The following is a 22,947-nucleotide window of genomic DNA, read 5'->3' as shown; positions in this document are numbered from 1 at the left end:
AGGGCCCAGTGTGTGGAGCCCTTTCCAAGGCCAGTTTCTCCTCCCAGTTCACCCCTGATTGGTGCTTTGCCTGGGCTAATATTCATTGAAGCAGGACATAAGAATGTCAGAAGAACTCCGCTAGATCAAACCAGTGGTTCATCCAGTCTACTGTTCTGTCTCACATAGTGGCCAGTCAGTTCCTCCGAATGGCCAACGACAGGGCGTAGAGGCCGAGTCCATCACCTGATAAGAACATTCAGAGAGCCCTGCTGGATCAGACCAGGGGTCCATCCGGTCCACCAGCCTGTCTCACACAAGGGCCAGCCACTTCCACTGGAGTTCCAGCAACAGGGCACAGAGGCTGATGCACTTCCCCTGATGTTGCCTCCTCACTCTGGGATTCAGAGGAATAGTACCCCTAAATGTGGAGGTTCCCCTCAGTCAGCATGGCTAATAGCCATTCGTAGACTTATCCTCCATGAATCATTCAAATCCCCCTTTATTCCTGTGGATAAAAAACTTGGATAAAAAACTGTGAATAAAAAACTTTTTATTCCTGTGGCTGGCACTCAGTTGGCACAACATTTCACATTTTAATTGCTTTCTATGTAAATAAAGTATTTCATTTTGCCCATCTTGAACCTAATGCCCATGAATTCTAGTATTTTGGGAGAGGGAGAAAGATTAAACTAAGTCACCTCTCTCCACCCTATGCCTAATTTTCTAAACCTTTATCATATTCCCCCTCAGTCATCCCATTCCTAAACTGAATATTCTCTTCCCCATGCTCCCAGTCTTTTTGGTTGTCCTATTCTGTACTTTCCCGAGCTATGTAATGTCCTTTTGGATATACAATGACCAGAACTGTACACAGTGTTCCAAATGAGGCCATACCACTGATCCAGACAGGGACATTATATTATCACCTGTTTTATCTTCAGCCCCTTTCATCATCAGCATGTGTTTATTTACGATCATTGACCAGCATCAGAACATAGGTAAAACCATAGTAACATTAAAACGAATTAACAGCCAAGTCCCTTAACATCAACCAAGGATTCTGTATTTAACAGAACTTCACCACTATATAAGATATAGAATTATCTTTATCAGCAAGTAAGATGGAAACTAATAGATCATCAGCATATCTAGAGATCCACGTAGGACATGAGTAATCGATTCAATTGTAGCTGCAAGGTCAAAGTTGATCCTTCATAGGCAAATGCTGAAATCTTCCACTAAGCAGTGCTGACGGAAATGCATTGAAGTGAGCTCTCAAAAAAGCCCATTGGAATTTAGCAAGGCTGATATGCCTTAAGTATGGAGTGGTAGAGAAATCCCCCCCAAAGATTTTAATAACCTGTATGGGCTTGGAAGGAGGGGCAGCTCAATATCCATACGTCATTGATAAACCAGTTGTTTTGCCTGCCTATATCTTAATCCCAGTAATTGCTGAGGAGCTAATCCTATTTTGAGAAGTTTGTTAATTATCTCAGTACACCAGGTAGGTTGTGGGCTAACTGATAGGAAGAAAGGAATAAGGCCTACAGGTTGAAGGTGAAGTCTCAGCCAGTAAAATTCCCCCCTTTTCACTGCTGCAGCACACTGGCTTGACAGGTTCGTTGAGCTCTCCACTACCACCCCAAAATCTTTTCACCTTTTGGTCTTAGCCAGTTCAGACCCCATTAGCCCAGACTGGAAGTTGGGATTTTTTTTTTGTCCCAACGAACATTGCCTTATTCTCTGATCTCTGTCTTATCTGTGCAACGTTTTCTGCTCTTAGCAAATGCATTGATTTCATTAGCGGCTCTGTCCCTGTTAGGGAAGCTGGATAGAATCATAGAATCATAGAGTTGGAAGGGGCCACATAGGCCATCTAGTCCAACCCCCTGCTCAATGCAGGATCAGCTCAAAGCATCCTAAAGCATCCAAGAAAAGTGTGTATCCAACCTTTGCTTGAAGACTGTCAGTGAGGGGGAGCTCACCACCTCCTTAGGTAGATAAAGTGGGTATAAGACTTTTCTGTTGCTCCATGGCAGGAGTTCTTCTGCATCCACCTCTCTAGAACAGATTTAATCTGCCTCATTAAAATAAGAGTGTCCATCAGGGAGACAGTGGAAGCTCCAGGGAGGGAGGGGGGAGGCTGTACAGGATCCATGTGTCTCATACCAGAGGCACGGGGAGGATAAGAAATATATTTTGTGCAGCTAATGGAAACCATTTTACAAGATGAATCATGCCAGATTCTGCGGGAGAACAGATAAACAACTATTAAGAACCACACGGTGTTGCCATGTTGGTCTAAAGTAGCAGAACAATATGTGAGTCCAATGGCACCTTTAAAATCAACTGAGTCTTACTCAAGGTGTGCTGTGTACCTGGAACGTACGCCTTGAATAAAACTTTGTTGTTCTTAAAGGTGCCAGTGGGCTCAAACTTTGTTCTATTGAGAACCACGTACATGACGCTGCCTTCCGCACTCCTCTTCCATAGGCAGCCAGCTGGGTAAACTTCAGCTACTCACAATCGTATTAGAGCTGCTCTCACAGAGCAGTTCTGTCAGAGCTCTTGCAGCAACACCTACCTCAAAGGATGTATGTTGTGGGGAAAGGAAAGGGAAGTGATTGTAAGTCACTTTGAGACTCCTTCGGGTATTGAAAAATGGGGTATAAAAAACAACTCTTTTTCTTTCTTCTTACACTGAGCTGTCCACACAGACTGGCAGTAGCTCTCCAGATTCTCAGGCTGAGGTATTTCACATGCTTGGTCCTTTTAACTGGAGATGCTGGGGATTGAACTTGGGTCCTTCTGCATGACCAGGGGATGTCTACCACCGAGCCCCAGCCGGGACCTTGATTGGATCCACAGAACCATGAGTCGAAAGTCCATATGTAGAATGGATTTGTCCTGTCTTCCACTCTCTGGTGCAACCCATCCCACATACAGTGCCCCTCCTTGGGTCAGGAAGCTCTTAAAAGAATGAGAGTGAAGTAGGATTCTGGGTGCCTGCGGAGGGAAGGGATAGAGTCGAGTTGTTGAGTGGTCAACATGACACTCTTGAAAATCCAGGCTGTTGAGTCAATGACATGGTGCTGATGTGCTGCCAGGGGGTAGAATGTCGGGTTGCCAACTCCAGACTGGGGAATTCTTGGAGATCTGGGGGCAGGGCCTGAGGAGGGTGGGGTTTGGGGAGGGAGCTTAGCAGGGCTATGATGCCACCCCCTAAAGCAGCCATTTTCTTCTGGGGGGGGCGAAGTGATCTCTTTCATCTGGAGATCAGTTGTTTAATTCCAAGAGATGTGCAGACTCCACCTGGAGATTGGCAAACTAGCAGATTAGGGATGTTGCAACAGCCCCGGAAGCAAACTGAGACAAGCAGGGACTCTGAATGTGCACCACACAACACTGAATGCAGTGTCCATTGGTTCTGGCTGCCAGGGGCATCCAAGATCTCCCCTGAGAAATTAGGAGGCTGGTTGTTCCTTGTTGCAAGCCGTGACCTAGACAGCTCAGGCGAGTCCGATCTCATCAGAAGCTAAGGAAGGTTGGCCTTGGTTACTGCGAGGATGGCCAGGGTTGCTATACCCTCCATTAGCCTGACCTGCTCAGTTTGTTGAATTGTTTGGCTCAGATTCTTGGGAGGCAATTCTGCCGACTGGTTGGCCACCGGGACAGCAACTTGAGCACAAGGCTAATCCACCGCATGGAGAAGCATAAACATTTCCGTGAACCTTGCAGGTTGTTTTTCTTTTTGTGAAAAGCGTGTTGCTGGTCCACTGTCACAGACTCTCGTGTTGTCATTACCTTGGGAATTGCAAGGGGAAGCTGGAGGCCCAGCTGAGTCAAGCGGCCGATTCCTTTTTCTCTCCACGCCAGATGCTCAAAGTGCACCCTCGACATGTTTCGCCTCTGGCTCCTGCAGCTGTGATTCCACAAGCAACGAAAATCAGTACGCTGAATTATAATGCCCTTTTAGTAACTTGAGTCCCATGGAGTGTATTTGTGGAAAAGGCAAAACTGTCCAAATGGCCAATGCTAACGAGCCGTGGCATTTAGTCAGTTCCAAAAGTTTTTACAGGGGAAGAGAAGGATGGCAGACATCATTATGGGTCATCATGATTCATGACACAACTTTTACGGGATTGCAAACAATATCCTTCTCCTGCATGAAATGAACATGTGTGCCCTGACTCTGCCTTACAAGCCACAGTCAGACACCAAACTGGGGTCTCTTTGACCTGCAGTTTGCATCATAGACGTTTTGTAAATCCTAGAGTGCACTGAAACACCACTTCCACATTTTACCAGAAGTGGCATCTTCTTGCCGGGATGACTTTTAATCCCAGTCCCCACCCCCTAAATACTCAGGGAATTGTAGCATAGAGGTTTTGTCCTGTTGCATCACTTCTATATTTTATGGACATGTCATCATTTTGCCTGGCTGATTCTGAATCCCAGTCCCTTAATTACTCGGGAAATTGTATCACAGAGATTTTATAAATCCTAGAGTGTCCCATGACTTCACTCCCATATTTTACAGGAAGTGACATAATCTTGCCAGGATGATTCTGAATCCCAGTCCCCACCCCTTAAATACTAGGAGATGGGAGGTTGCCGGCTGAGGCCTGAAAGCCCTGGGCACGCCCCACACTATATTGTGTAAAGCCCACTTTATCTGCCTCTTGCCTTCCTTGCTGCCTCCGAGCAGGATCTTCCTCCGCTATCTCAAGGCTCCTCGTGTGTTTGGGATTGAAACAGACACAACTGCTGTGGGTAGGCGTGCCAACCTCCAGGTGGCTTGGGGTGGAAAATATATCCAGAATGTTTAATCATTCTTTTGTCAAGTAACAGTATATTATTTTTTTTGTCAACAAAGTCAAAGTCTAGCTTACTAGATTTTTTTTTTAATTTGGAGATTGCTCTCCCAAAGTAAAAACATAGAACAGAGAAAGCAATATTGTCTCAAAAATAATTGGGAAGTCTCCAAGCGACTTCTGGTAATGTTTGAGCTAAAGTCTTTGTCAGGATATTAATTTATGAAATCCAAAATTGAAACATATTAAAATATACTCTTACATCAGTTAAGCCATCTGCAATGTAATTAAACACCTAATGTACCAAGGTTAGAAACAAGCATACACGTTATTGTGTCGGTCCTTCCAGAGAGAATCATGCTTCGTTGGAGCATATGACATTAAAGACAAACTCAGCAGCACCCAGATTTTCAAAGGCAGTGACAGGTGTTGCCAGTTTACCTACAGAAGGACCAGTAATGATCCCAGAATTAATCATAACACACACTATAAAATAATGGGTAGGGAGGATGAAAGAGAATGGAACCTATTTTTTGCATTTCATATTTAGGAGAGGAGTCTCCAAATTTGAAAATTCATTTGGAGAATTCAGACAAGCAGGAAGCATTTGATCAGTTCCCTGGCTGTCTGTGTTCTTTAGACAGATTTCCATTTTTTTTTTGCAAGGGCTGATTAAAAGGGGCGAGCTGGAGGATTGGGGGGAGGGTTGGGAGCATCTCAGAAGAAATTTTGAATTCTTAATTTTTTTTTTAAGGCCTTGTCTATTTCAGGATGTTCTTACCGTGGAGTTCCTAGTGATCCCTAAAGCTATCCAGAAATATGGGATAGTTCTAGGACCGCAGTTCTCAACTGCCATCATGCCGCAGCCCCAACTGCAGCGGCTGTTGGGGGTTTTCCATGGGCCTGTTTGCCCCACCGCTCCCTGTGTACCCATGGGGGACGGTCTGCCCTGGATTTCTGCATCCACATGGATGGTTCCGCCATGTGTGGGAGGTGGCGGAGGGTGGCGGTTCTTGGCATGAAGATGGGGCTGCAAAGAAAAAAATTGCATGAAGTGCCATGGAGCAGAGTGGGGGCGTTTTGTCTCCCCTCCGGGACACCATAGGAGGGGAGACAACTGGGCTTGGAAGGGGGCTCTTCCCTGTCCACATGGGCCTGCCCTGAGTCAGGCCTTGTTGGCCCTCCCGTCAAAACAAGGAATGTATGTTTCTTTGTGTGTTCTTTCCATGGGGCAATGGAGGGTCTGATCTGGGGCAGGACCGGGATGGCGCTGATGTTGCATGGACAAGGGGAGTAGCCCTGATGACATACGAGTGACGGCCCGGCCTTTTCCACCCATGTGGGATCAACCTTGGTCAGATAACCAAAAAGTATTCAGAAAATCAAGCGCAAACTGGACTGCAGTACTAAATTCTTTCACACCTGTTCCTCTCCAAAACAGAGATCTTGTGCTTGGAACAATAAATGCTAGTTAACATTTGCTGAGGAACACCTCCCAAGAGAGAGGATAAATGGGTTCCCCGAATAATCAGTATTCATCAGGGAAGCAGCTATTGAATTATTCTTCAGATGACAGTATCTGTATGAATCAGTCACTATAGAAACCATTACGATGTGGCTCTTGAGTCATAATTCTGAAATATTCATAATTTAGAGTGGCCATGATAATAACCAGGCCATTCTATCCACAACGATATTCATCTGCCTTCCGGAATAAGGGCCATAGATAATGAAATTCAGCTTTGCTTGGACAACACAAGTGCATTTCACTGGTTCCTCCCTTCTTTCTGTGCTCCAGGCTGTGAAGGATTTCCTGTCTTTATCTTGCCTTGAGTGGACTTGTGTTTTAGTAGCTGGAGAAAACCTAAGCCTTGTTAAGGAACCAGCTCCTTGGAATGTCTGTCTTTCCCCCCCCCCCCCCCCCGTATCAACCCAGAACTTGCTTCAGTTGCATGCACACCAACAGACATACGCACAAACTCTCTTCCTGATTGACTTGCTTTCACACATGTACATCACTGAAGAGATTAAAGGAGCTCCCCCCTCACTGGCCATCGTCAAGCAGGGGCTGGACAGATACTGTCCATCAACTTTGGGGCTGATCCTGCTTTGAGCAGGGGGTTGGACTAGATGGCCTGCAGGACCCTTCCCACTCTAGGCTTCTAGGAGTCCATGTAACGGTGCCCAAACCATTTTCATTAACTTGGGCAATTGTCCAGGGTTGGGACGGTTGATGGAGCTCTGGAAGCAACAATTCGACTTGAATGGTGGATGCAACAAACCAGCAGCTACATCCAGACTTTGTTTCCCAGGTTTTGCATTACTTTCCCTACTTGTAAGGATCGTTTTGGATAATTAATGCTGTAATGCATATTTGATTGCGTTTAAGGCACTGTGCAGTCCAAGCGCAAAATACTAGCCAAACATTAGCCAAAGTATGATTATTTTAGAATGTGTTTATTAATTTATAAGGTTAGTTATTAATTGAGAAGGGTCATGACTGGGGGAGGAGAGAGGAGGGAGACCTGGGTATCTTTGAGCCAACCTGACTGTGTCCTGACAAATCGCCACTGCCTCCGTTGGGGGTCGGATGGGACAATGGGCTGGGGGGGGTGGAAAGTCCACCTCTCACCCTCCCATTCCACAGTAGGGCCATTTCTTTCTGCCTACTGCTGTGGATTTGGGTTTTTTAAAGCTGATATGGGTTGTGGTGATTTCACAAGTTTTAGAACAGGGGTAGTCAAACAGAGGCCTTCCAGATGTCCATGGACTACAATTCCCATGAGTCCCTGCCAGCGAATGCCACAGTTTTAGAGGATTGCTCAGACTTTCTCAATGTTTTTATTACTGAGAAATCCCTGAAACATTCTTCAGGCGTCAAGAAACCACAGAAATGGTGCGATCCTGCACACGCACACAAAGAATCCCCCCCCCTTCCTTACCTCTTCTCCCAGGAGGGCAGCTCTGCAGCTTGCTCATGGGTCCTGGGAGGCCTGGCGGGCCAGCTCACAATGTCCCCTGGCCTCGGGTCGCTCAGTGCTGCCCCTCAAAGGTCCACCGTGTTTATGCAATCTCAAATATATCAAGCAAATACAAATAGATTACATCAGATATTTTTTAAAACTATATGCTCATTCTAACATGTTTTAAACATTTATTTTTTTGGGATTTTTCTTTGCCTCCCAGCAAGCCCTTAGATTTTGACCTTGTACAAAAGAGCTTTCCACACAATAATTTGACCACTGAGGAAGAAGAAGAAGAAGAAGAAGAAGAAGAAGAAGAAGAAGAAGAAGAAGAAGAAGAAGAAGAAGAAGAAGAAGAAGAAGAAGAAGAAGAAGAAGAGAGTTGGTTCTTAGATACCGCTTTTCTCTACCTGAAGGAGGCTCAAAGCGGCTTACAGTCGCCTTCCCTTTCCTCTCCCCACAACAGACACCCAGTGAGGTGGGTGAGGCTGAGAGAGCTCTGAGATTCCTGCTCGGTCAGAACAGCTCTATCAGTGCTGTGACTAGCCCAAGGTCACCCAGCTGGCTGCATGTGGGGGAGTGCAGAATCGAACACGGCATGCCAGATTAGAAGTCCGCAGACCCCTTGGGGTCGAAATGTGTTTGGTCCGTTCTCCCATGTGCAGTTAGAGATGTTGTTACTACTATGTTTTTGATATAATGAATCAGTGCACTTTGTTTAATAAAGATTTTTAATATTGATGCTGCAGCTCTTTCTTAGGGCTGCCAGCTTCGGCTGGAGAACTACCTGGAGGCTTTGGGGGTGGCGCCTGAGGAGGAGGGGGTTTGGGGAAGGGAGGGATTCAGGGGGTCTCGTGCCGCAGAGTTCACCTTGAGGAGCAAGCAGTTTTTCCCCCAAGGGACCTAATCTCTGATCAGTTGTAAGCCCAGGAGATCCCCAGCCAGCACCTGGAGGTTGGGAACCCAGCTCACTCTTGCCCCCACCTTGTTTTCTTGAACCAGCCTGGCTTTTAGTTCGTTGTTTTGATATTTCCTGCTCTTACGCCTGGACTCAGCCCTTAATGGCATTTCTTGCAGTTGCTTTTCTCGCGGCTCTTGGAATATTAGCTTCTAATGACCACGGAGCTAATTTTCGCCGCATTATCCCTACATGAGGCACGGCCTGAAAAGCCAAGCACCGTTTCCCCCTGGATCCCCCCGTGCATCACTGAGACATTCTGTTCCCTTCCGCTGTTTGCTCCCATCTTTTTGCTCATGGAGATGTTTGTGCAGGATGAGGTGGAATGTCCTTTGTGCCACATCCTACCACTGTGTCGATTTTTTAAAAAGTTAAGTCGTGTGCCTGGGGGTGCCAGCTTTATTACCACTGGAGATTGGATAAGGCCCTGTCAATGCACTTCGGAAGTAGATTATCCTGTTCTGCACAGGAAGATTCAGCTGCAAAAGCACATGGAAGTGTATTATCCAGTGTGTGCAGAATGGGCCCCGTACATATCAGTTTCAAATATACTGCAATTAATCGCACGTCATCATTTCTGGTGGACTTCATAATCGTTGCTGTGGGATTAGACCACACTCCCTTCAGTTCAGCGGGGAAATGCGTGAGGCATTGGGCATTTTTGATGTAACATTTGTCTGTTTTTATTTATGAACTGTGTTTCGGCTCTTACAAGGTGGGGTTTGTGCTGCCAGTTGGCGCAGGATTTGAGAGCTGGCGTTTGAGAACCAGCCATTATTTAGATAAGCAAACCGATTTAGATAAGCAAATGTGCTAACTGCGCTTTTCCCCTTGACTTTTCTATAAAAATGGCTGGAGGCTATTTTGGGTGAGAGGGTAGGAGGAATTAAAATTTAGAAACAATAATTTGTTGCAATAGATAATTGCAACACACTTGTGCTTCAGCAATCTAGCAATCCCTGGCATTTAAGAAAGCTGTCTGGGAGGGTGACAGTCACAGGAGGCACCAACAAGGAAACTCTGGGAATCCGCCATGGCCACATCATGGGCCTCTGGGTTTGCATCAGAGATGTAAGGTCAATACTCTGTTCCTGGATACGATGACTATTGTGGAATAGTTGGAAGTTCTAGGATAGCTATGCATTGTAAGCTGGGCAGGGTGCAGGGTTCTCAGACACTGTGCCAGCAAAAGAGCCAGCTTGGTGTAGTGTAGTGGTTAGGAGGGCGGACTTCTAATCTGGAGAGCCAGGTTTGATTCCCCAATCCTCCCCCTTGTGCAGCCAGCTGGGTGACCTTGGGCTCACTGCAGCACTGATAAAACTGTTCTGACCGAGCAGGAATCTCAGGGCTCTCTCAGCCTCACCCACCTCACAGGGGGTCTTGTTGTGGGATGAGGAAAGGGAAGGCAAACGTAAGCCTCTTTGAGACTTGGGGAGAGGAAAGGGAAGGCAACTATAGGCTGCTACCAAAGACTGTGTGGTCAAATGAGTGCGGGTAAAGTGGTGATGTTCCTAATACAAGGGGGCTAAGATAATCTAGTAAAAACTGTAGACCTTATTCGGTCCAAAGGGTCCTTCCTTCTTACTTTCCTCCCTCCCTCCCTTCCTAGTTTCCTCCATTCTTCCCTCCATTCCTCCCTCCCTCCCTCTCTCCCACCTTCCCTCCCTCTCTCCCCTCTCTCCCTTCCTAGCTCCCTCCGTTCCTCCCTCCCTCCCTTGTCTGCTAATGTTGACATTGTTTATGTTAAACAAATATATTTTTTTTAAGTTTAAACCACTTTTATTGTATTGTATAGGTTTGGGCTACCATGCCCACCTTGGGTGTGGCAATAATTAGATTCCTTTCCAGCAGACCCTCTGATTTAGAATAACAGCGGGAAATTTGCACTGGAACGGAAGCGTTTGTCTAATCAGAAAGCATCGGAAGTCTTGTGAAGGTTCGGCCTTCTAACATACCAAAGCAAGTATTAAAGCCCTGCCTGGAATAATCTATTTAAACGAGCTGTGTATTATGCAAACTTGTTTAACCATCTGTACAGCTGGAAATAAAATGCCTTTAATATCAGAAGGGAAATGTCAAAATTTGTCGTTATGTTTTTGGCACTGAAAAGTCTGACCAGCTGCTCAAAGTGATCGTATTCACTAATACGGTTAACTAATATGGTTAACTTGGCCAGCAGTTCTTTCTTCATACGCAAAAGGTAGACTTCTTCCCCCAAATGAATAGGTTTTCTGCAGTGTGGAAATGCAGCCACTTCTGAAAATTTGCCAAACGTTTCTCTCTCTCTCTCTCTCTCTCTCTCACACACACACACACACACACACACACACACACACACAAACCCTGACTGGCACATCAATCTGCAAATTAAACTTTGGAGTGCTAAATTGGTTTGCTTGCTGTCTGGCACTTCATTAAACGCGGCCCGCTAGGTCTGGACCTTAATTTGCTTCGGTTTGACAATTAAACCCTCCAGTGGTGACTCCTAATTCCGCGATGCGGCATCACCAACGTTCTGATTTTAGTCCTCAGGCACAGTAAGCTGCAGCCGACTTGAAGCATTTCCCTCTGGAGTGCCTTTCTGTACGCAGTGATTCAGGAGGTGACAGGGAGGTTTGGGGCAAATTCGGGGTTGCGTGCTCTCTCTTTGTTGGGGATTTCCGTTGCCTTGGGAAAAGCCATCCGTCCCCCTGGGGACTCCTTCCCTCCTTCTTGGATTAAGCTACGGGTGGCAACCTCCAGTTCGGATCTGGGAATCCCCTCAAATTACAGCCCCCCTCCAGGCTGCAGAGGACAGTTTCCCTGAGCGGATGGCTGCTTTGGAGGGCAGATTCTGTCCTCCACTGGGCTCCTTGTCCTCTCCAGGATCCACCCTCATGTCCTTGTGGCCGTGGCTCCAGCTCGGTGGAATGTGCTCCCCAGAGAGATCAGGCCCTCTCAGAAGCCCAGCAGTTCCGCAGGGCCTGTGAAACAGGTCTCTTCCGCCAAGCCTCGGGTTGAGGCCAGCCAGGATACAGTTAGGCAATCATGCCCCCCCCCACATGCGCCCCCTACTCCTTCACTGTCACCTCTGCTAAATACTGGGCTGATTTATGACTGCGGCCATTTGGCGATTGGGAGGGTTATTAATCCTGATCTTCCCTTGGGTGGGTTTTATATTATTTTATGGTTTCATAATGGTATTGTACCCTGTGCTGTATTTTAACTATACTTTTAGCCACCCTGAGATGCTGAGTGAGGGGTGGGATATAAATCTGATGATGGTGATGAAGAGGAGGAGGAGGAGGATGTGGTGAGGTGTGGGCAGGAGTCACTTTTGGAGAGGTGGGAATCTAGCTGCTACACTAATTATGAATTCATGTGTCCAAGAACGTGCCCCTGGAGGATGATCCTGTGCCCTTTTTCGTTTGTTTCTTTAACTGCAGAGGCGCATTCTTCGGGTGGTGTGAACTATGGCCCAGTTCTATTACAAGCGAAGCATCAATGCCCCTTCCAGAGACCGCATCCCTCTCCGTATTGTGCGAGCCGAGTCGGAGCTCTCGCCTGCCGAGAAGGCCTACCTGAACGCTGTGGAAAAAGGCGACTACGCCGGCGTCAAGCAAGCCCTGGAGGAAGCCGAAATCTACTTCAAAATCAACATCAATTGCATTGACCCGCTGGGCAGGACGGCCCTCCTGATCGCCATCGAAAACGAGAACCTGGAGCTGATCGAGCTCCTCTTGAGCTTCAACGTGTACCTCGGGGACGCCCTGCTGCACGCCATCCGAAAGGAGGTGGTGGGGGCCGTGGAGTTACTCCTCAATCACAAGAGGCCCAGTGGGGAGAAGCAGGTAGGTAGATTCACGAGGCAGGAAGAGCCAAATGGTGTCCACTCTTGGGTGCTGCAGTTCAGGAAGGATCTTTACAAGTTGGAATGTGGTGATGAGGGTGGTTGAGGGTTGGAATCCATGCCGTATGAGGAGTGGCTGAGAGGGTGGGGTATGGGGTAGCTTGGAGAAGAGAAGGCCTCCTCATTTCCGAGGTCCAAGGGTTATTCTGGGCTTGGCTTTTTCGGGGCTGTGCATTGCCGGTGCGAACCAGCTGCTAGAACCAGCTGCTTTTCACAGGATTTTAAAGATTTTGAGGTCAGTTGATACCTGTGAAAATTCAGCTCAGCAGCTGCCCAGATGTGTTGGGGTCTGAGGGATGTTTTGTATCAAACAAACAGGAGCCCAGGTGTCACTCAACGTTGTGCTGCCAGGGCACCAATCCACAAGACGAGGAGCCACACTGCTGCACGTAGGGGTGCCAGCAGGAGCTTGGGGGACACGGACATGGTGGAACAGCATTGTTTGTGCCACAATTTTACTCCTGTGGAATTCCAGGAGTGACACCAGGTAGTTCTAGGAATCATTGGAAACTCTATGGTAAAACTGACCTTAACATTTTTTCCCCACCATTGGTGAGCAACAAAGGTGCTTGTGGCCTGTGAACTCTAGTCGCCTGCATAATCGGAACAAACTAAACATATAGGGTCAGATCTCTGGGCCTCGGCCCCACTGCTGTCCAGCAGCCTCTGCCTGGGGATTTCCCTGACTGCAATGCTTCACATCCTGGGAACTGACCCCCAAGAACAGCGGCATGGGCCTCCTGGGGCCTCCTTCTGCAGACAGTGAGTTTTCAAAAGCAGACGTCTTCTTGCGGGAGAACGAATCCCTGTTTGCAGATCAGTTATGATTCCAGGAATTTTCCAGGCCTCAGTTGGTTCGGGCAAGAAGTTCAAGGATGGAGAAGACCAGTTCAAGGGAAGGTGAGAGGGAGAAAGTCCCTGTCCCACCCCCAAGCAGGAAAGAATTATCCTGAATGGGATCCTCTCCATTGCTTCCCCAGATACTGTGTGTTCTGTTGAGATATGGAAAAAAGGAACTCCAAAGTAATCAATATTCAACAGCTTTCTACTCTGGAAAAGCAGCTATAAAATGCCTCCCTAGGCCTTTTCTCTTCCTTCCTAATATTAAGTGGCGAGTACATTAAAACAGAACGTGCCTGGGCATATTCTCCATAGAGACACAAGCATTTTTGTTTAGGATATAGAATTTGGGAGAGATTCCAGTTGTTTCTCTTTCTGGTCCATGTGGCTGCAGAGTTAAGCCTAGAGGTATTACAACCACGGCTGCTCACCAGGAAACTTTTAGAATTCAGCCCGAAGGACAGCATTTAAAGCAGGGGTAGTCAAACTGTGGCCCTCCAGATGTCCATGGACTACAATCCCCATGAGCCCCTGCCAGCGAACGCTGGCAGGGGCTCATGGGAATTGTAGTCCATGGACATCTGGAGGGCCGCAGTTTGACTACCCCTGATTTAAAGTCTCATTTCTTCCGAGTCAGTCGTGTGTCTCCTTGAGGGCCTTAGTTCTTGTCCTCTCCTTGTCCTCTCCAGGATCCACCCCTTCATGTGGGACCGACGGGGGAGGCATGCTGGGGTTCGGTTCCCACCCCGTTTGTGCAAGTGGGTGGAAGCCAGCTGCTTCTTCTGCCAAACCCGTGCTGTCTCTTCCCGGCGTATCTGCAGAGTTGAACTTATCTTTCTCCTGGCTTGACCAGATGTGGGGAAGGGGCAGGAGGGAGAAGGAGAGCGGCTGCTAAGGGGAACAAGTTCGGCTTCATCGGATGAACTGTTGTCACTGGCAAGGGGGGGGGCATGACAGTAGGGAGGAGAAATCTGGGCAGGACGTACCCTCACGATTAAAGGCAAGGGTATCCCCTGTGCAAGCACTGGGTCATGTCTGCGTTTTCACGGCAGACTCAATACGGGGTGGTTTGCCAGTGCCTTCCCCAGTCATTACTGTTTACCCCCCAGCAAGCAAGCTGGGTCCTCTTTTTACCGACCTCGGAAGGATGGGAGGCTGAGTCAACCTTGAGCTGGCTGCTGGGACTGAACTCCCAGCCTCATGGGCATATCTGCTGCCTTACCACCCTGCGCCACAAGAGGCTCTTCTACCCTCACGATTACGGGGTGGTAAATCTGACCCGCCACAGTGCTAACTGCCATGACTGCCATCTGGCAAGCTAGGCAAGCCCCAAAAGCCAGGGTCTGCTCCTTTGATGAGTACATTTCAATGTGGCCAGGCATTTGCTCAATGGTTGAGGCCTTCTCACCTCTCCCTAGAAAGCTTCTCTCAGCCTGCCCTGGCCTCCCTGTGATTCTCTGCTGCTGCTGTTAGACAGGTGTGTCCTACCTGAGGTCCTGCAGCGAAGCCATCTTGTAGGGCAGTGAGGGGCAAGTTCCAGCACATCACTGATCAACCCACTTGCAACCCAGAGGATAGTATGACTGCCAGCTTCCAGGTGGGATCTGGAGAACTCCCGGAATTGCAGTTCCCCTCCAAACTAACAGGCATCATTTCCCTCCGAGAAAAGGGCTGCTTTAGAGAACGGGCTGGCGGCATCACACCCCAACAGAGCTCCCTCTCCTCCCTAGACTCCTCTTCCCCCAAGCTCCGCTCCTAAATCTCCAGAGGTTTCCCGACCCAGAGTTGGCAGCCCTGAAATGGATGATCAGAGGCAGGGCGACGCAAGCAGCCAAGTGAACGAGGCAAAGCTCTGCTCTCATCAGCACCTGGAGAGGTCACTGGAAGACTCCCACCCCAGGACTGGTCCAGGAGATGCCAGGATCTCTAACTGGCGAGCAAGATAGTCTTGGTGTCGAGGACTGGAGAGAGGTGCCAGTTTCTTTCCTGTCCTCGCAGGCTTCAGTCTGGGAGCCTGTGTGAAGAGGAAGAGTGTCTGGGGCAGGGGTGGGCAAACTGTGGCCCTTCAGATGTCCATGGACTACAATTCCCATGAGCCCCTGCCAGCGAATGCTGGCAGGGGCTCATGGGAATTGTAGTCCATGGACATCTGGAGGGCCACAGTTTGCCCACCCCTGGTCTGGAGGCCTCTCGCAACACACACAATATCATTTAATTACAGGATCCTGTTCTCATTGCAGATTCAACAGCGGACCATGAGCAAAACGTCTAATTCCTTGCGGCATAATACGAGCCCTGAGTTCTGTTAGCGCTGCCTCATCTCTTTAGTGGCACGGCTGTGCAATCAGCACACAAGGGCAGGAAGGAAAAGATATCCCTTTACAGAGCTAAAAAAAAAACCTTCCTTTTTTTGGAGGAGGCTGGGGGAGAGAAGCTGACCTCCCCCCATCAGCTACTACTTTCGCAATGCCTAATTTTAGAATTAGATCACTCAGCGAGAAGGAGCCACATTACCTGTCTTCCAGCATGTCATTTCCCATAAAGCCTTTGCATCTCTGTCCCCAGGAGGGCAGAAGACGCACAGAATGTGATGCTGGGCAGAAAAATCTCACCGTTGGCTACGGAGTTCCCAGCTCTTGTTTTTTGTTGTTGCAAAAACAAAAAAAAACCCTTGAAATTATGGGCAGAGGTCTTTGCCCCTTCCCACAAATAGCAAACACTGCTGAATATGTTTGTGTCAAATGGCAACAACGGTTGGACACATGAAGCGCATGACAGTGCAAAGATGTATTCTGTTTGAATACTGATGCAAGTTCCCAAACCCGGTGGGGAGGGGGGGGGCTGGTGCATGGTTTGGTGACTTTGCAGAATGTTCGTTTAAAAAAAAAACAAAAACTGTTGAGTACAAGCACCTTCACCCGCGTGAGAAAATGGCAGCTGACTAACCATGAAAGGGAAACATCAGAGGCGATCTGTCCAGCCGCTGCTTGAAGACGGCCAGTGAGGGGGAGCTCCCCACCTCCTGAGGCAGCCTATTCCACTGCTGAACTACTCTGACTGTGAAAATTTTTCCCCTGATATCTAGCCTATATCGTTGTACTTGTAGTTTAAACCCATTACTGCGTGTCCTTTCCTCTGCAGCCAGTAGAAACAGCATCCTGCCCTCCTCCAAGTGACAACCTTTCAAATACTTAAAGAGGGCTATCATGTCCCCTCTCAGCCTCCTTTTCTCCAGGCTGAACATTCCCAAGTCCCTCAACCTATCTTCATAGGGCTTGGTCCCTTGGCCCCAGATCATCCTCGTCGCTCTCCTCTGTACCCTTTCAATTTTATCTACGTCCTTCTTGAAGTGAGGCTTCCAGAACTGCACATAGTACTCCAGGTGTGGTCTGACCAGTGCCGTATACAATGGGACTATGACATCTTGTGATTTTGATGTGATGCCCCTGTTGATACAGCCCAAAATGGCATTCGATAGATGTTTGCAGATCGCTCCCTTTAATATCTGCTCCATTATCTTACCCACAACAGAGGTCAGACTCACTGGTCTGTAGTTTCCCGGGTCATCCTTCCTCACTTTTTTGAAGATCGGAATAACGTTTGCTCTCTTCCAGTCCTCCGGGACATCTCCAGTCCTTAAAGAGGTCCCAAAGATGATGGACAAGGGCTGTGCAAGTTCTCCGGAAAGTTCTTTGAGCACTCTCGGGTGCATTTCATCTGGACCAGGGGATTTGAACTCATCCAGTGCAGCTAAATGCCTCTCCACAACCTCTCTGTCCATGTCAACCTGCCACCCAGACCCTATCCCTTGGCTACTGCCATCTCTAGATGTGCCTAAACCCTTTGACCTGTGGGGAAAAAACAGATGTAAAGTAGGCGCTGAGCCTTTCTGCTTTCTCTGCATCCTCTGTTAGAGTTTGTCCATCCGCACCCAACAGTGGGCCTATTGCATTCTTTACTTTACATTTGCTCCTCACATAACTGGAAAATCTTTTCTTGTTACAGTGGGCTTCCTTGGCCAATTTTAGCTCACTCTCAGCTTTGGCCTTTCTGATCTACAGTGCCTAGTAACCTGTAGGTACTCTTCTTTAGAGCTCTGTCCTTCCCTCCATTTCCTGAACATTTTCCTTTTCGTTCTTAGTTCCTCTTGAAGTTCTCTGTTCATCCAAATAGGCTTCTTAGAGCTCCTGCAGTGTTTTCGTCTTTCTGGGATAGTCATTGATTGAGCATGCAATAGCTCTTGTTCACATGCTCCCTTCCCTTCCAGAATTCTCGTCCATGGTATGACACTAATCATGTCTCTGAGTTTATTAAAGTTTGCCCTACGAAAATCCAACATCCGCGTCTGGCTACAAGCTTCCTTGCCCCCCCCCCCCATCTCAAAAGGAATTCTATGAGGACATGGTCACTTCCCCCTAGGGTCCCCACCTCCTTCACCTCATCCACCAACTCTTGCCTGTTGGTCAGTATTAAGTTCGGTATGGCTGAACCTCTTGTGGGTTCATCTACCATTTGGCAGGTCAGAAAGTTGCAGACTGAGGACGCTTCGCAGAGTTTGTTTCCCAAACTGAATTGCACAGAGCTGGAAGAGACCACAGAGCGCCATCCAGTCCAGCCCCCCCCCCCCACACACACACACACAAATGCCACCAAATATCGCATGAGCCTTTTTAGCTTCCACATGACACTGTTGACTAATCGTCAGTGGATTGTCTCCCAGGCCTCTTTTTCACATGTACCACTCTCAGGCCAGGCATCCCCCATCTTGTATTTCTGCAAAAGAGGATGGATGCTTGGCTTGATATCAGGACACGTGGAAGGGGCTTAGGATTCTGGTAGACAATAAACTCGCAAAAAGGGACTTTGTCAAAATGTTTGCTGAAATCCGAATGCTCACTTCGAAGGGGAGCGTAAGACACAAGGAAGCAGCATTACGAGGGAGTGTTTTGGGGCACCTGAAGCGATTTCTGCAGAGAAATAAATTGCTAGAATTGATTGAAAAGCTGCAGGCTAGCCCCGTAAGATATCCGCCCACACAGACACATAGAAAGACACACTGAGATGGAGGCTTCCTTCCCCCTGCTCCTGATTTGGTTGCTAGCAAGGAGAGGCACATTTGGGGATTGCTCACCTTAATGACAGCCTGGCCAGGATAAACCCTGGGCTGGCCGCCCATCACACCCCTCCCCTGCAGGAACCTCGTGGCTCCTCAGAAGCCCTGGGGCAGATGGGGGCTTTGCAGCCAGGTGTGCTCACGTGGAAGGGCCATCTGGAAGGGCCACAGATGTTGCCCTGCTCCTTGGGAACTGCCACCTCCACACCTGGGCTGCCTGGTGGAAATCACAGCAGTCACTGGTGGACAGCCGGGCACTTATGCTCACACAGGTGTGTCCCCGGGGTGCCCTCGTTGCCTTCCTTTGCATCCCCTGATTTGGATGCCCCCCGAAGGACCAGAAGGCAACAGAGAGCTGGAAGGGTCTTCAAGGGCCATTGAGTCCAACCCCTTGCACGGTCCAGGAAATCCACAGCTGCTCCCCTTCCATCACTCCCCCAAGGACCACTGTGCTGGGTTGCCAGCCTCCAGGTGGGACCTGGGGATCTCCCAGAATTACATCTCTTCTCCAGACTAAAGAGATCAGTTCCCCTGAAGAGAAAGGCTGCTTTGGAGGGGGGACTTGTGTCCTTGTAGCCCACTGCTGTCCCTGTCCTCCCCAGGCCAGGCTCCATCCCCAGATCTCCAGGAAATTCCTCACCTGGCTGGTGGCCAGGAGGGACCTTCTTACCCTACCCCTGTGGTATGCTCCCCCCCCCCACACACACACAAACCCTCCAGGATCCCCAGGCCAATGTGGAACTTCCTGACAACAAAGCATTGATCACCGTTGCCCAGAGCATGTAAGAAAGGGCCACAAGCAGGGGTAGTCAACCTGTGGTGCTCCAGAGTTCCGTGGACTACAATTCCAATGAGCCCCTGCCAGCGTTTGCTGGCAGGGGCTCATGGGAATTGTAGTCCACGGACATCTGGAGGACCACAGGTTGACTACCCCTGGCCACAAGAGCCGAGCCCCTCCAACCCTGACCTCTCTCTCCGTGCCTGCCTGATTTCATACAGAGTCCTAGGACCAGCACTGCTGAAAAACCTCCGGAGAAGGAGAGCCCACCCCCTCCCCCGTCCCAGGAAGGGGCCACCTTGCCAGGAAGTTCTTCTTAACGCTTTGGATTTAATTTCGACCCCTTGCTTCTGCGGCAGCAGAGGATGCTTGATCTGCAGAAGGGGACGTTTTCCTAACGCTCTGCTTGGATCCGTTCCTCCGAGGATTTGGCTGCCCTAGTTCTCTGGTCTAGTTTCCAAAGCATCACTGATGCATTAGGAGCCCTGCAGTAATTCATAGCCGAGTTTCAGATTTGCAGCAGAGCGCTGCGTGGAGGTTTGCCGCAGGTTTCATTTTCCCTTCCCTTGCACCCAAGTGCACGCACGCAAGGATCAAACTACAAAAGAGCAAGCCCGCTGTAATCCTATCTGTACTTGTATTAGGATGGGGATGTGTGCCATGATTTATTCATGTGCATCTCACTGCGTGCATGTACAAACACACACACACACACGCACAATCCTGATGCAAACCTATCTGAAGTCGCATTACCGGTAGCGTTTTTGCATTATTTCCCCTCTGCACACATGTGCTTTGGCAGCCTCGTGGGTAGGAAACAACAAAAGGGAAGGGAAGGGAAGCTGCGCATGGTCCCATTTTGGGATTGATTTTTAAAATTCTCCTTGGCCATGCTGGAAAGAAAAGGGAGCAGAACTCGGAGCAGAGGGGACCTCTGATGCACTGTGCAAATGGAATCGCTTCTGACAGCCATGTTCTATTCCTTTATTCACTACTCAGGCAAAAGTTCACCTTGATTCAGGAAGAGAAGAAGAAGAGGGAGAAGAATTGGTTTCTGTACCCCAGTTTTCACTGCCCAAAGGAGCCTCAAAGCGGCTTAGAATCACCTTCCTGTCTTCTTCCCTGTGAGTTAGGTGGAGCTGAGAGAGTTCTGACAGAACTGTTCTGTGGGAACAGCTCCATCAGGACTGTGACCAGCCCAAGGTCACCCAGCTGGATGCATGTGGAGGAGGAGCAGAGAATCAAACCCAGCTTTCCAGATTAGAAGCTGCCGGTCTTAACCAAGACACCAAGCTGGCTCTTTCCTACACCAAGCGTGCCTTCCTCCTTCAGAACGACCTTTGAGTCCAGTGACACCCCTAAGACCAACAAACTATTATTTAAGGAGAGCTTTAATGTGCCTGGGCTTGAACCTTTGCTGGCAGGGGCTCATGGGAATTGTAGTCCATGAACATCTGGAGGACCATAGGTTGACTACCCCCACCCTAGAGCCTACCTATCTCCAGTGGGTAGATTTTTACCTTCGCCAGCCTTGACTGTCAGGTTCCAGTCGACTTCCCCAATAAGCAGGCTCTTGGTTGAAGAAATCTCTTTATGGAAGGGTTAACAAAATAGGTTTGCCAAAACTAAAGTTAGCACTTGGCGCCAAAATCACAGGTGCTGAAATTCAATGTTCCCATGCCACAAGATTGTCAGAGCAAAAGCGAATAAACAGACTGCCAAAGTCATACCAAGAGCAAGGGCCCTGCTGCCCAGGGTCAAGGGAGCTAACCAGACAGGGGTGGCCCAACTGTGGCTCTCCCAATGTCCATGGACTACAATTACCATGAGCCCCTGCCGGCAAGGGCTCATGGTAATTGTAGTCCATGGACATTGGGAGAGCCACAGTTGGGCCACCCCTGTAACTAGGAGACAGACAGGAGGCTCTTTGGACATTCACTGCTAGCCTCCCCAGGGTTGAAAAGTTAAAATAAACAAGGTTCATAAGATGTTTCCCATCTACCCCTATTTTTCGGTCAAACTCTGTAAAATAATCATAGAATCATAGAATCATAGAGTTGGAAGGGGCCATACAGGCCATCTAGTCCAACCCCCTGCTCAACGCAGGATTAGCCCTAAGCATCCTAAAGCATCCAAGAAAAGTGTGCATCCAACCTTTGCTTGAAGACTGCCAGTGAGGGGGAGCTCACCACCTCCTTAGGCAGCCTATTCCACTGCTGAAGTACTCTGACTGTGAAAAACTTTCCTGATATCTAGCCTATATCGTTGTACTTGAAGTTTAAACCCATTACTGCGTGTCCTCTCCTCTGCAGCCAGCAGAAACAGCATCCTGCCCTCCTCCAAGTGACAACCTTTCAAATACTTAAAGAGGGCTATCATGTCCCCTCTCAACCTCCTTTTCTCCAGGCTGAACATTCCCAAGTCCCTCAACCTATCTTCATAGGGCTTGGTCCCTTGGCACTAGATCATCTTCGTCGCTCTCCTCTGTACCCTTTCAATTTTATCGATGTCCTTCTTGAAGTGAGGCCTCCAGAACTGCACACAGTACTCCAGGTGTGGTCTGACCAGTGCCGTATACAATGGGACTATGACATCTTGTGATTTTGATGTGATGCCTCTGTTGATACAGCCCAAAATGGCATTTGCCTTTTTTACCGCTGCATCACACTGCCTGCTTATGTTTAGTTTACAATCCACAAGTACCCCAAGGTCTCGTTCACACACAGTGCTACCTAGAAGCGTATCCCCCATCCAGTAGGCATGCTTTTCATTTTTCTGACCCAAATGCAGAACTTTACACTTATCTTTATTAAATTGCATCTTGTTCTCATTTGCCCATTTTTCCATTGTGTTCAGATCTCGTTGAACTCTGTCTCTATCTTCCGGAGTATTTGCCAGTCCTCCCAATTTGGTGTCATCTAAAAACTTGATGAGTAGTCCCTCCACCCCCTCATCTAGATCATTAATAAATATGTTAAAAAGTACCGGGCCAAGCACCGAACCCTGAGGTACCCCGCTACTCACCTCTCTCCAGTCTGATGAAACACCAGTCTGATGAATCTTTGAGTGCGGTTCTCTAACCAATTCCCTTTCCACCTAACGATCTGAAAATAATGACAACCAGTTTATAGCACCAGAATATACAAGATAAGTGCAGCCCAGAAAGTTGTTTGAAAGTTGTTCATATGTTCCATGTAAAGTTATGTTTCAATGTAAACTGCCCAGAGCTGCAAAGAATGGGCGGTATAAAAATCCACATGAATGAATGAATGAATGAATGAATGAATGAATGAATGAATGAATGAATGAATGAATGGAGGGAGGGAGGGAGGGAGGGAGGGAGGGAGGGAGGTTGCTCGGATATTCATAGTGCAGCTGTCTGTCGATAGTTTCTCTGTGCCCGGTTATTGGGGAAGTGGAATGCGAGGCCGGCCTTATGGCCTCTGGCCACATAATCAAGATGAGTTGTGAGGGGCTGGCTGTGTACTTCCCAGTTTCTAAACAAGCCATGCCAGTATGCTGCTGTGGAGGGCATTGGGTTCCAATTTCCATTCCGTGGCAGAAATTTTGTTCCAGTGATTTCTCTCTTGCTTACACTCTCTGCCGAGGC

The 22,947-nt window shown here is 48.5% G+C and overlaps 1 protein-coding gene across 2 annotated transcripts in view; it reads left to right on the top strand.

Annotated features, from left to right (window-relative positions):
• Window positions 1–22,947, top strand: part of TRPC4 (transient receptor potential cation channel subfamily C member 4) — a 163,597-nt gene that overhangs the window by 54,048 nt on the left and 86,602 nt on the right. For both annotated transcript variants that reach the window (XM_077346251.1, XM_077346252.1), the window contains exon 2: window positions 12,143–12,547. In XM_077346251.1, the coding sequence (XP_077202366.1) occupies window positions 12,170–12,547 (378 nt within the window). In that variant the 5' untranslated portion in view covers window positions 12,143–12,169. The remainder of the gene's footprint in view (window positions 1–12,142; window positions 12,548–22,947) is intronic.

The sequence above is a fragment of the Paroedura picta genome, chromosome 7, assembly GCF_049243985.1.
Source record: "Paroedura picta isolate Pp20150507F chromosome 7, Ppicta_v3.0, whole genome shotgun sequence".
Lineage (NCBI taxonomy): Eukaryota > Metazoa > Chordata > Lepidosauria > Squamata > Gekkonidae > Paroedura > Paroedura picta.
This window is presented reverse-complemented; position numbering and strand designations above follow the sequence as displayed.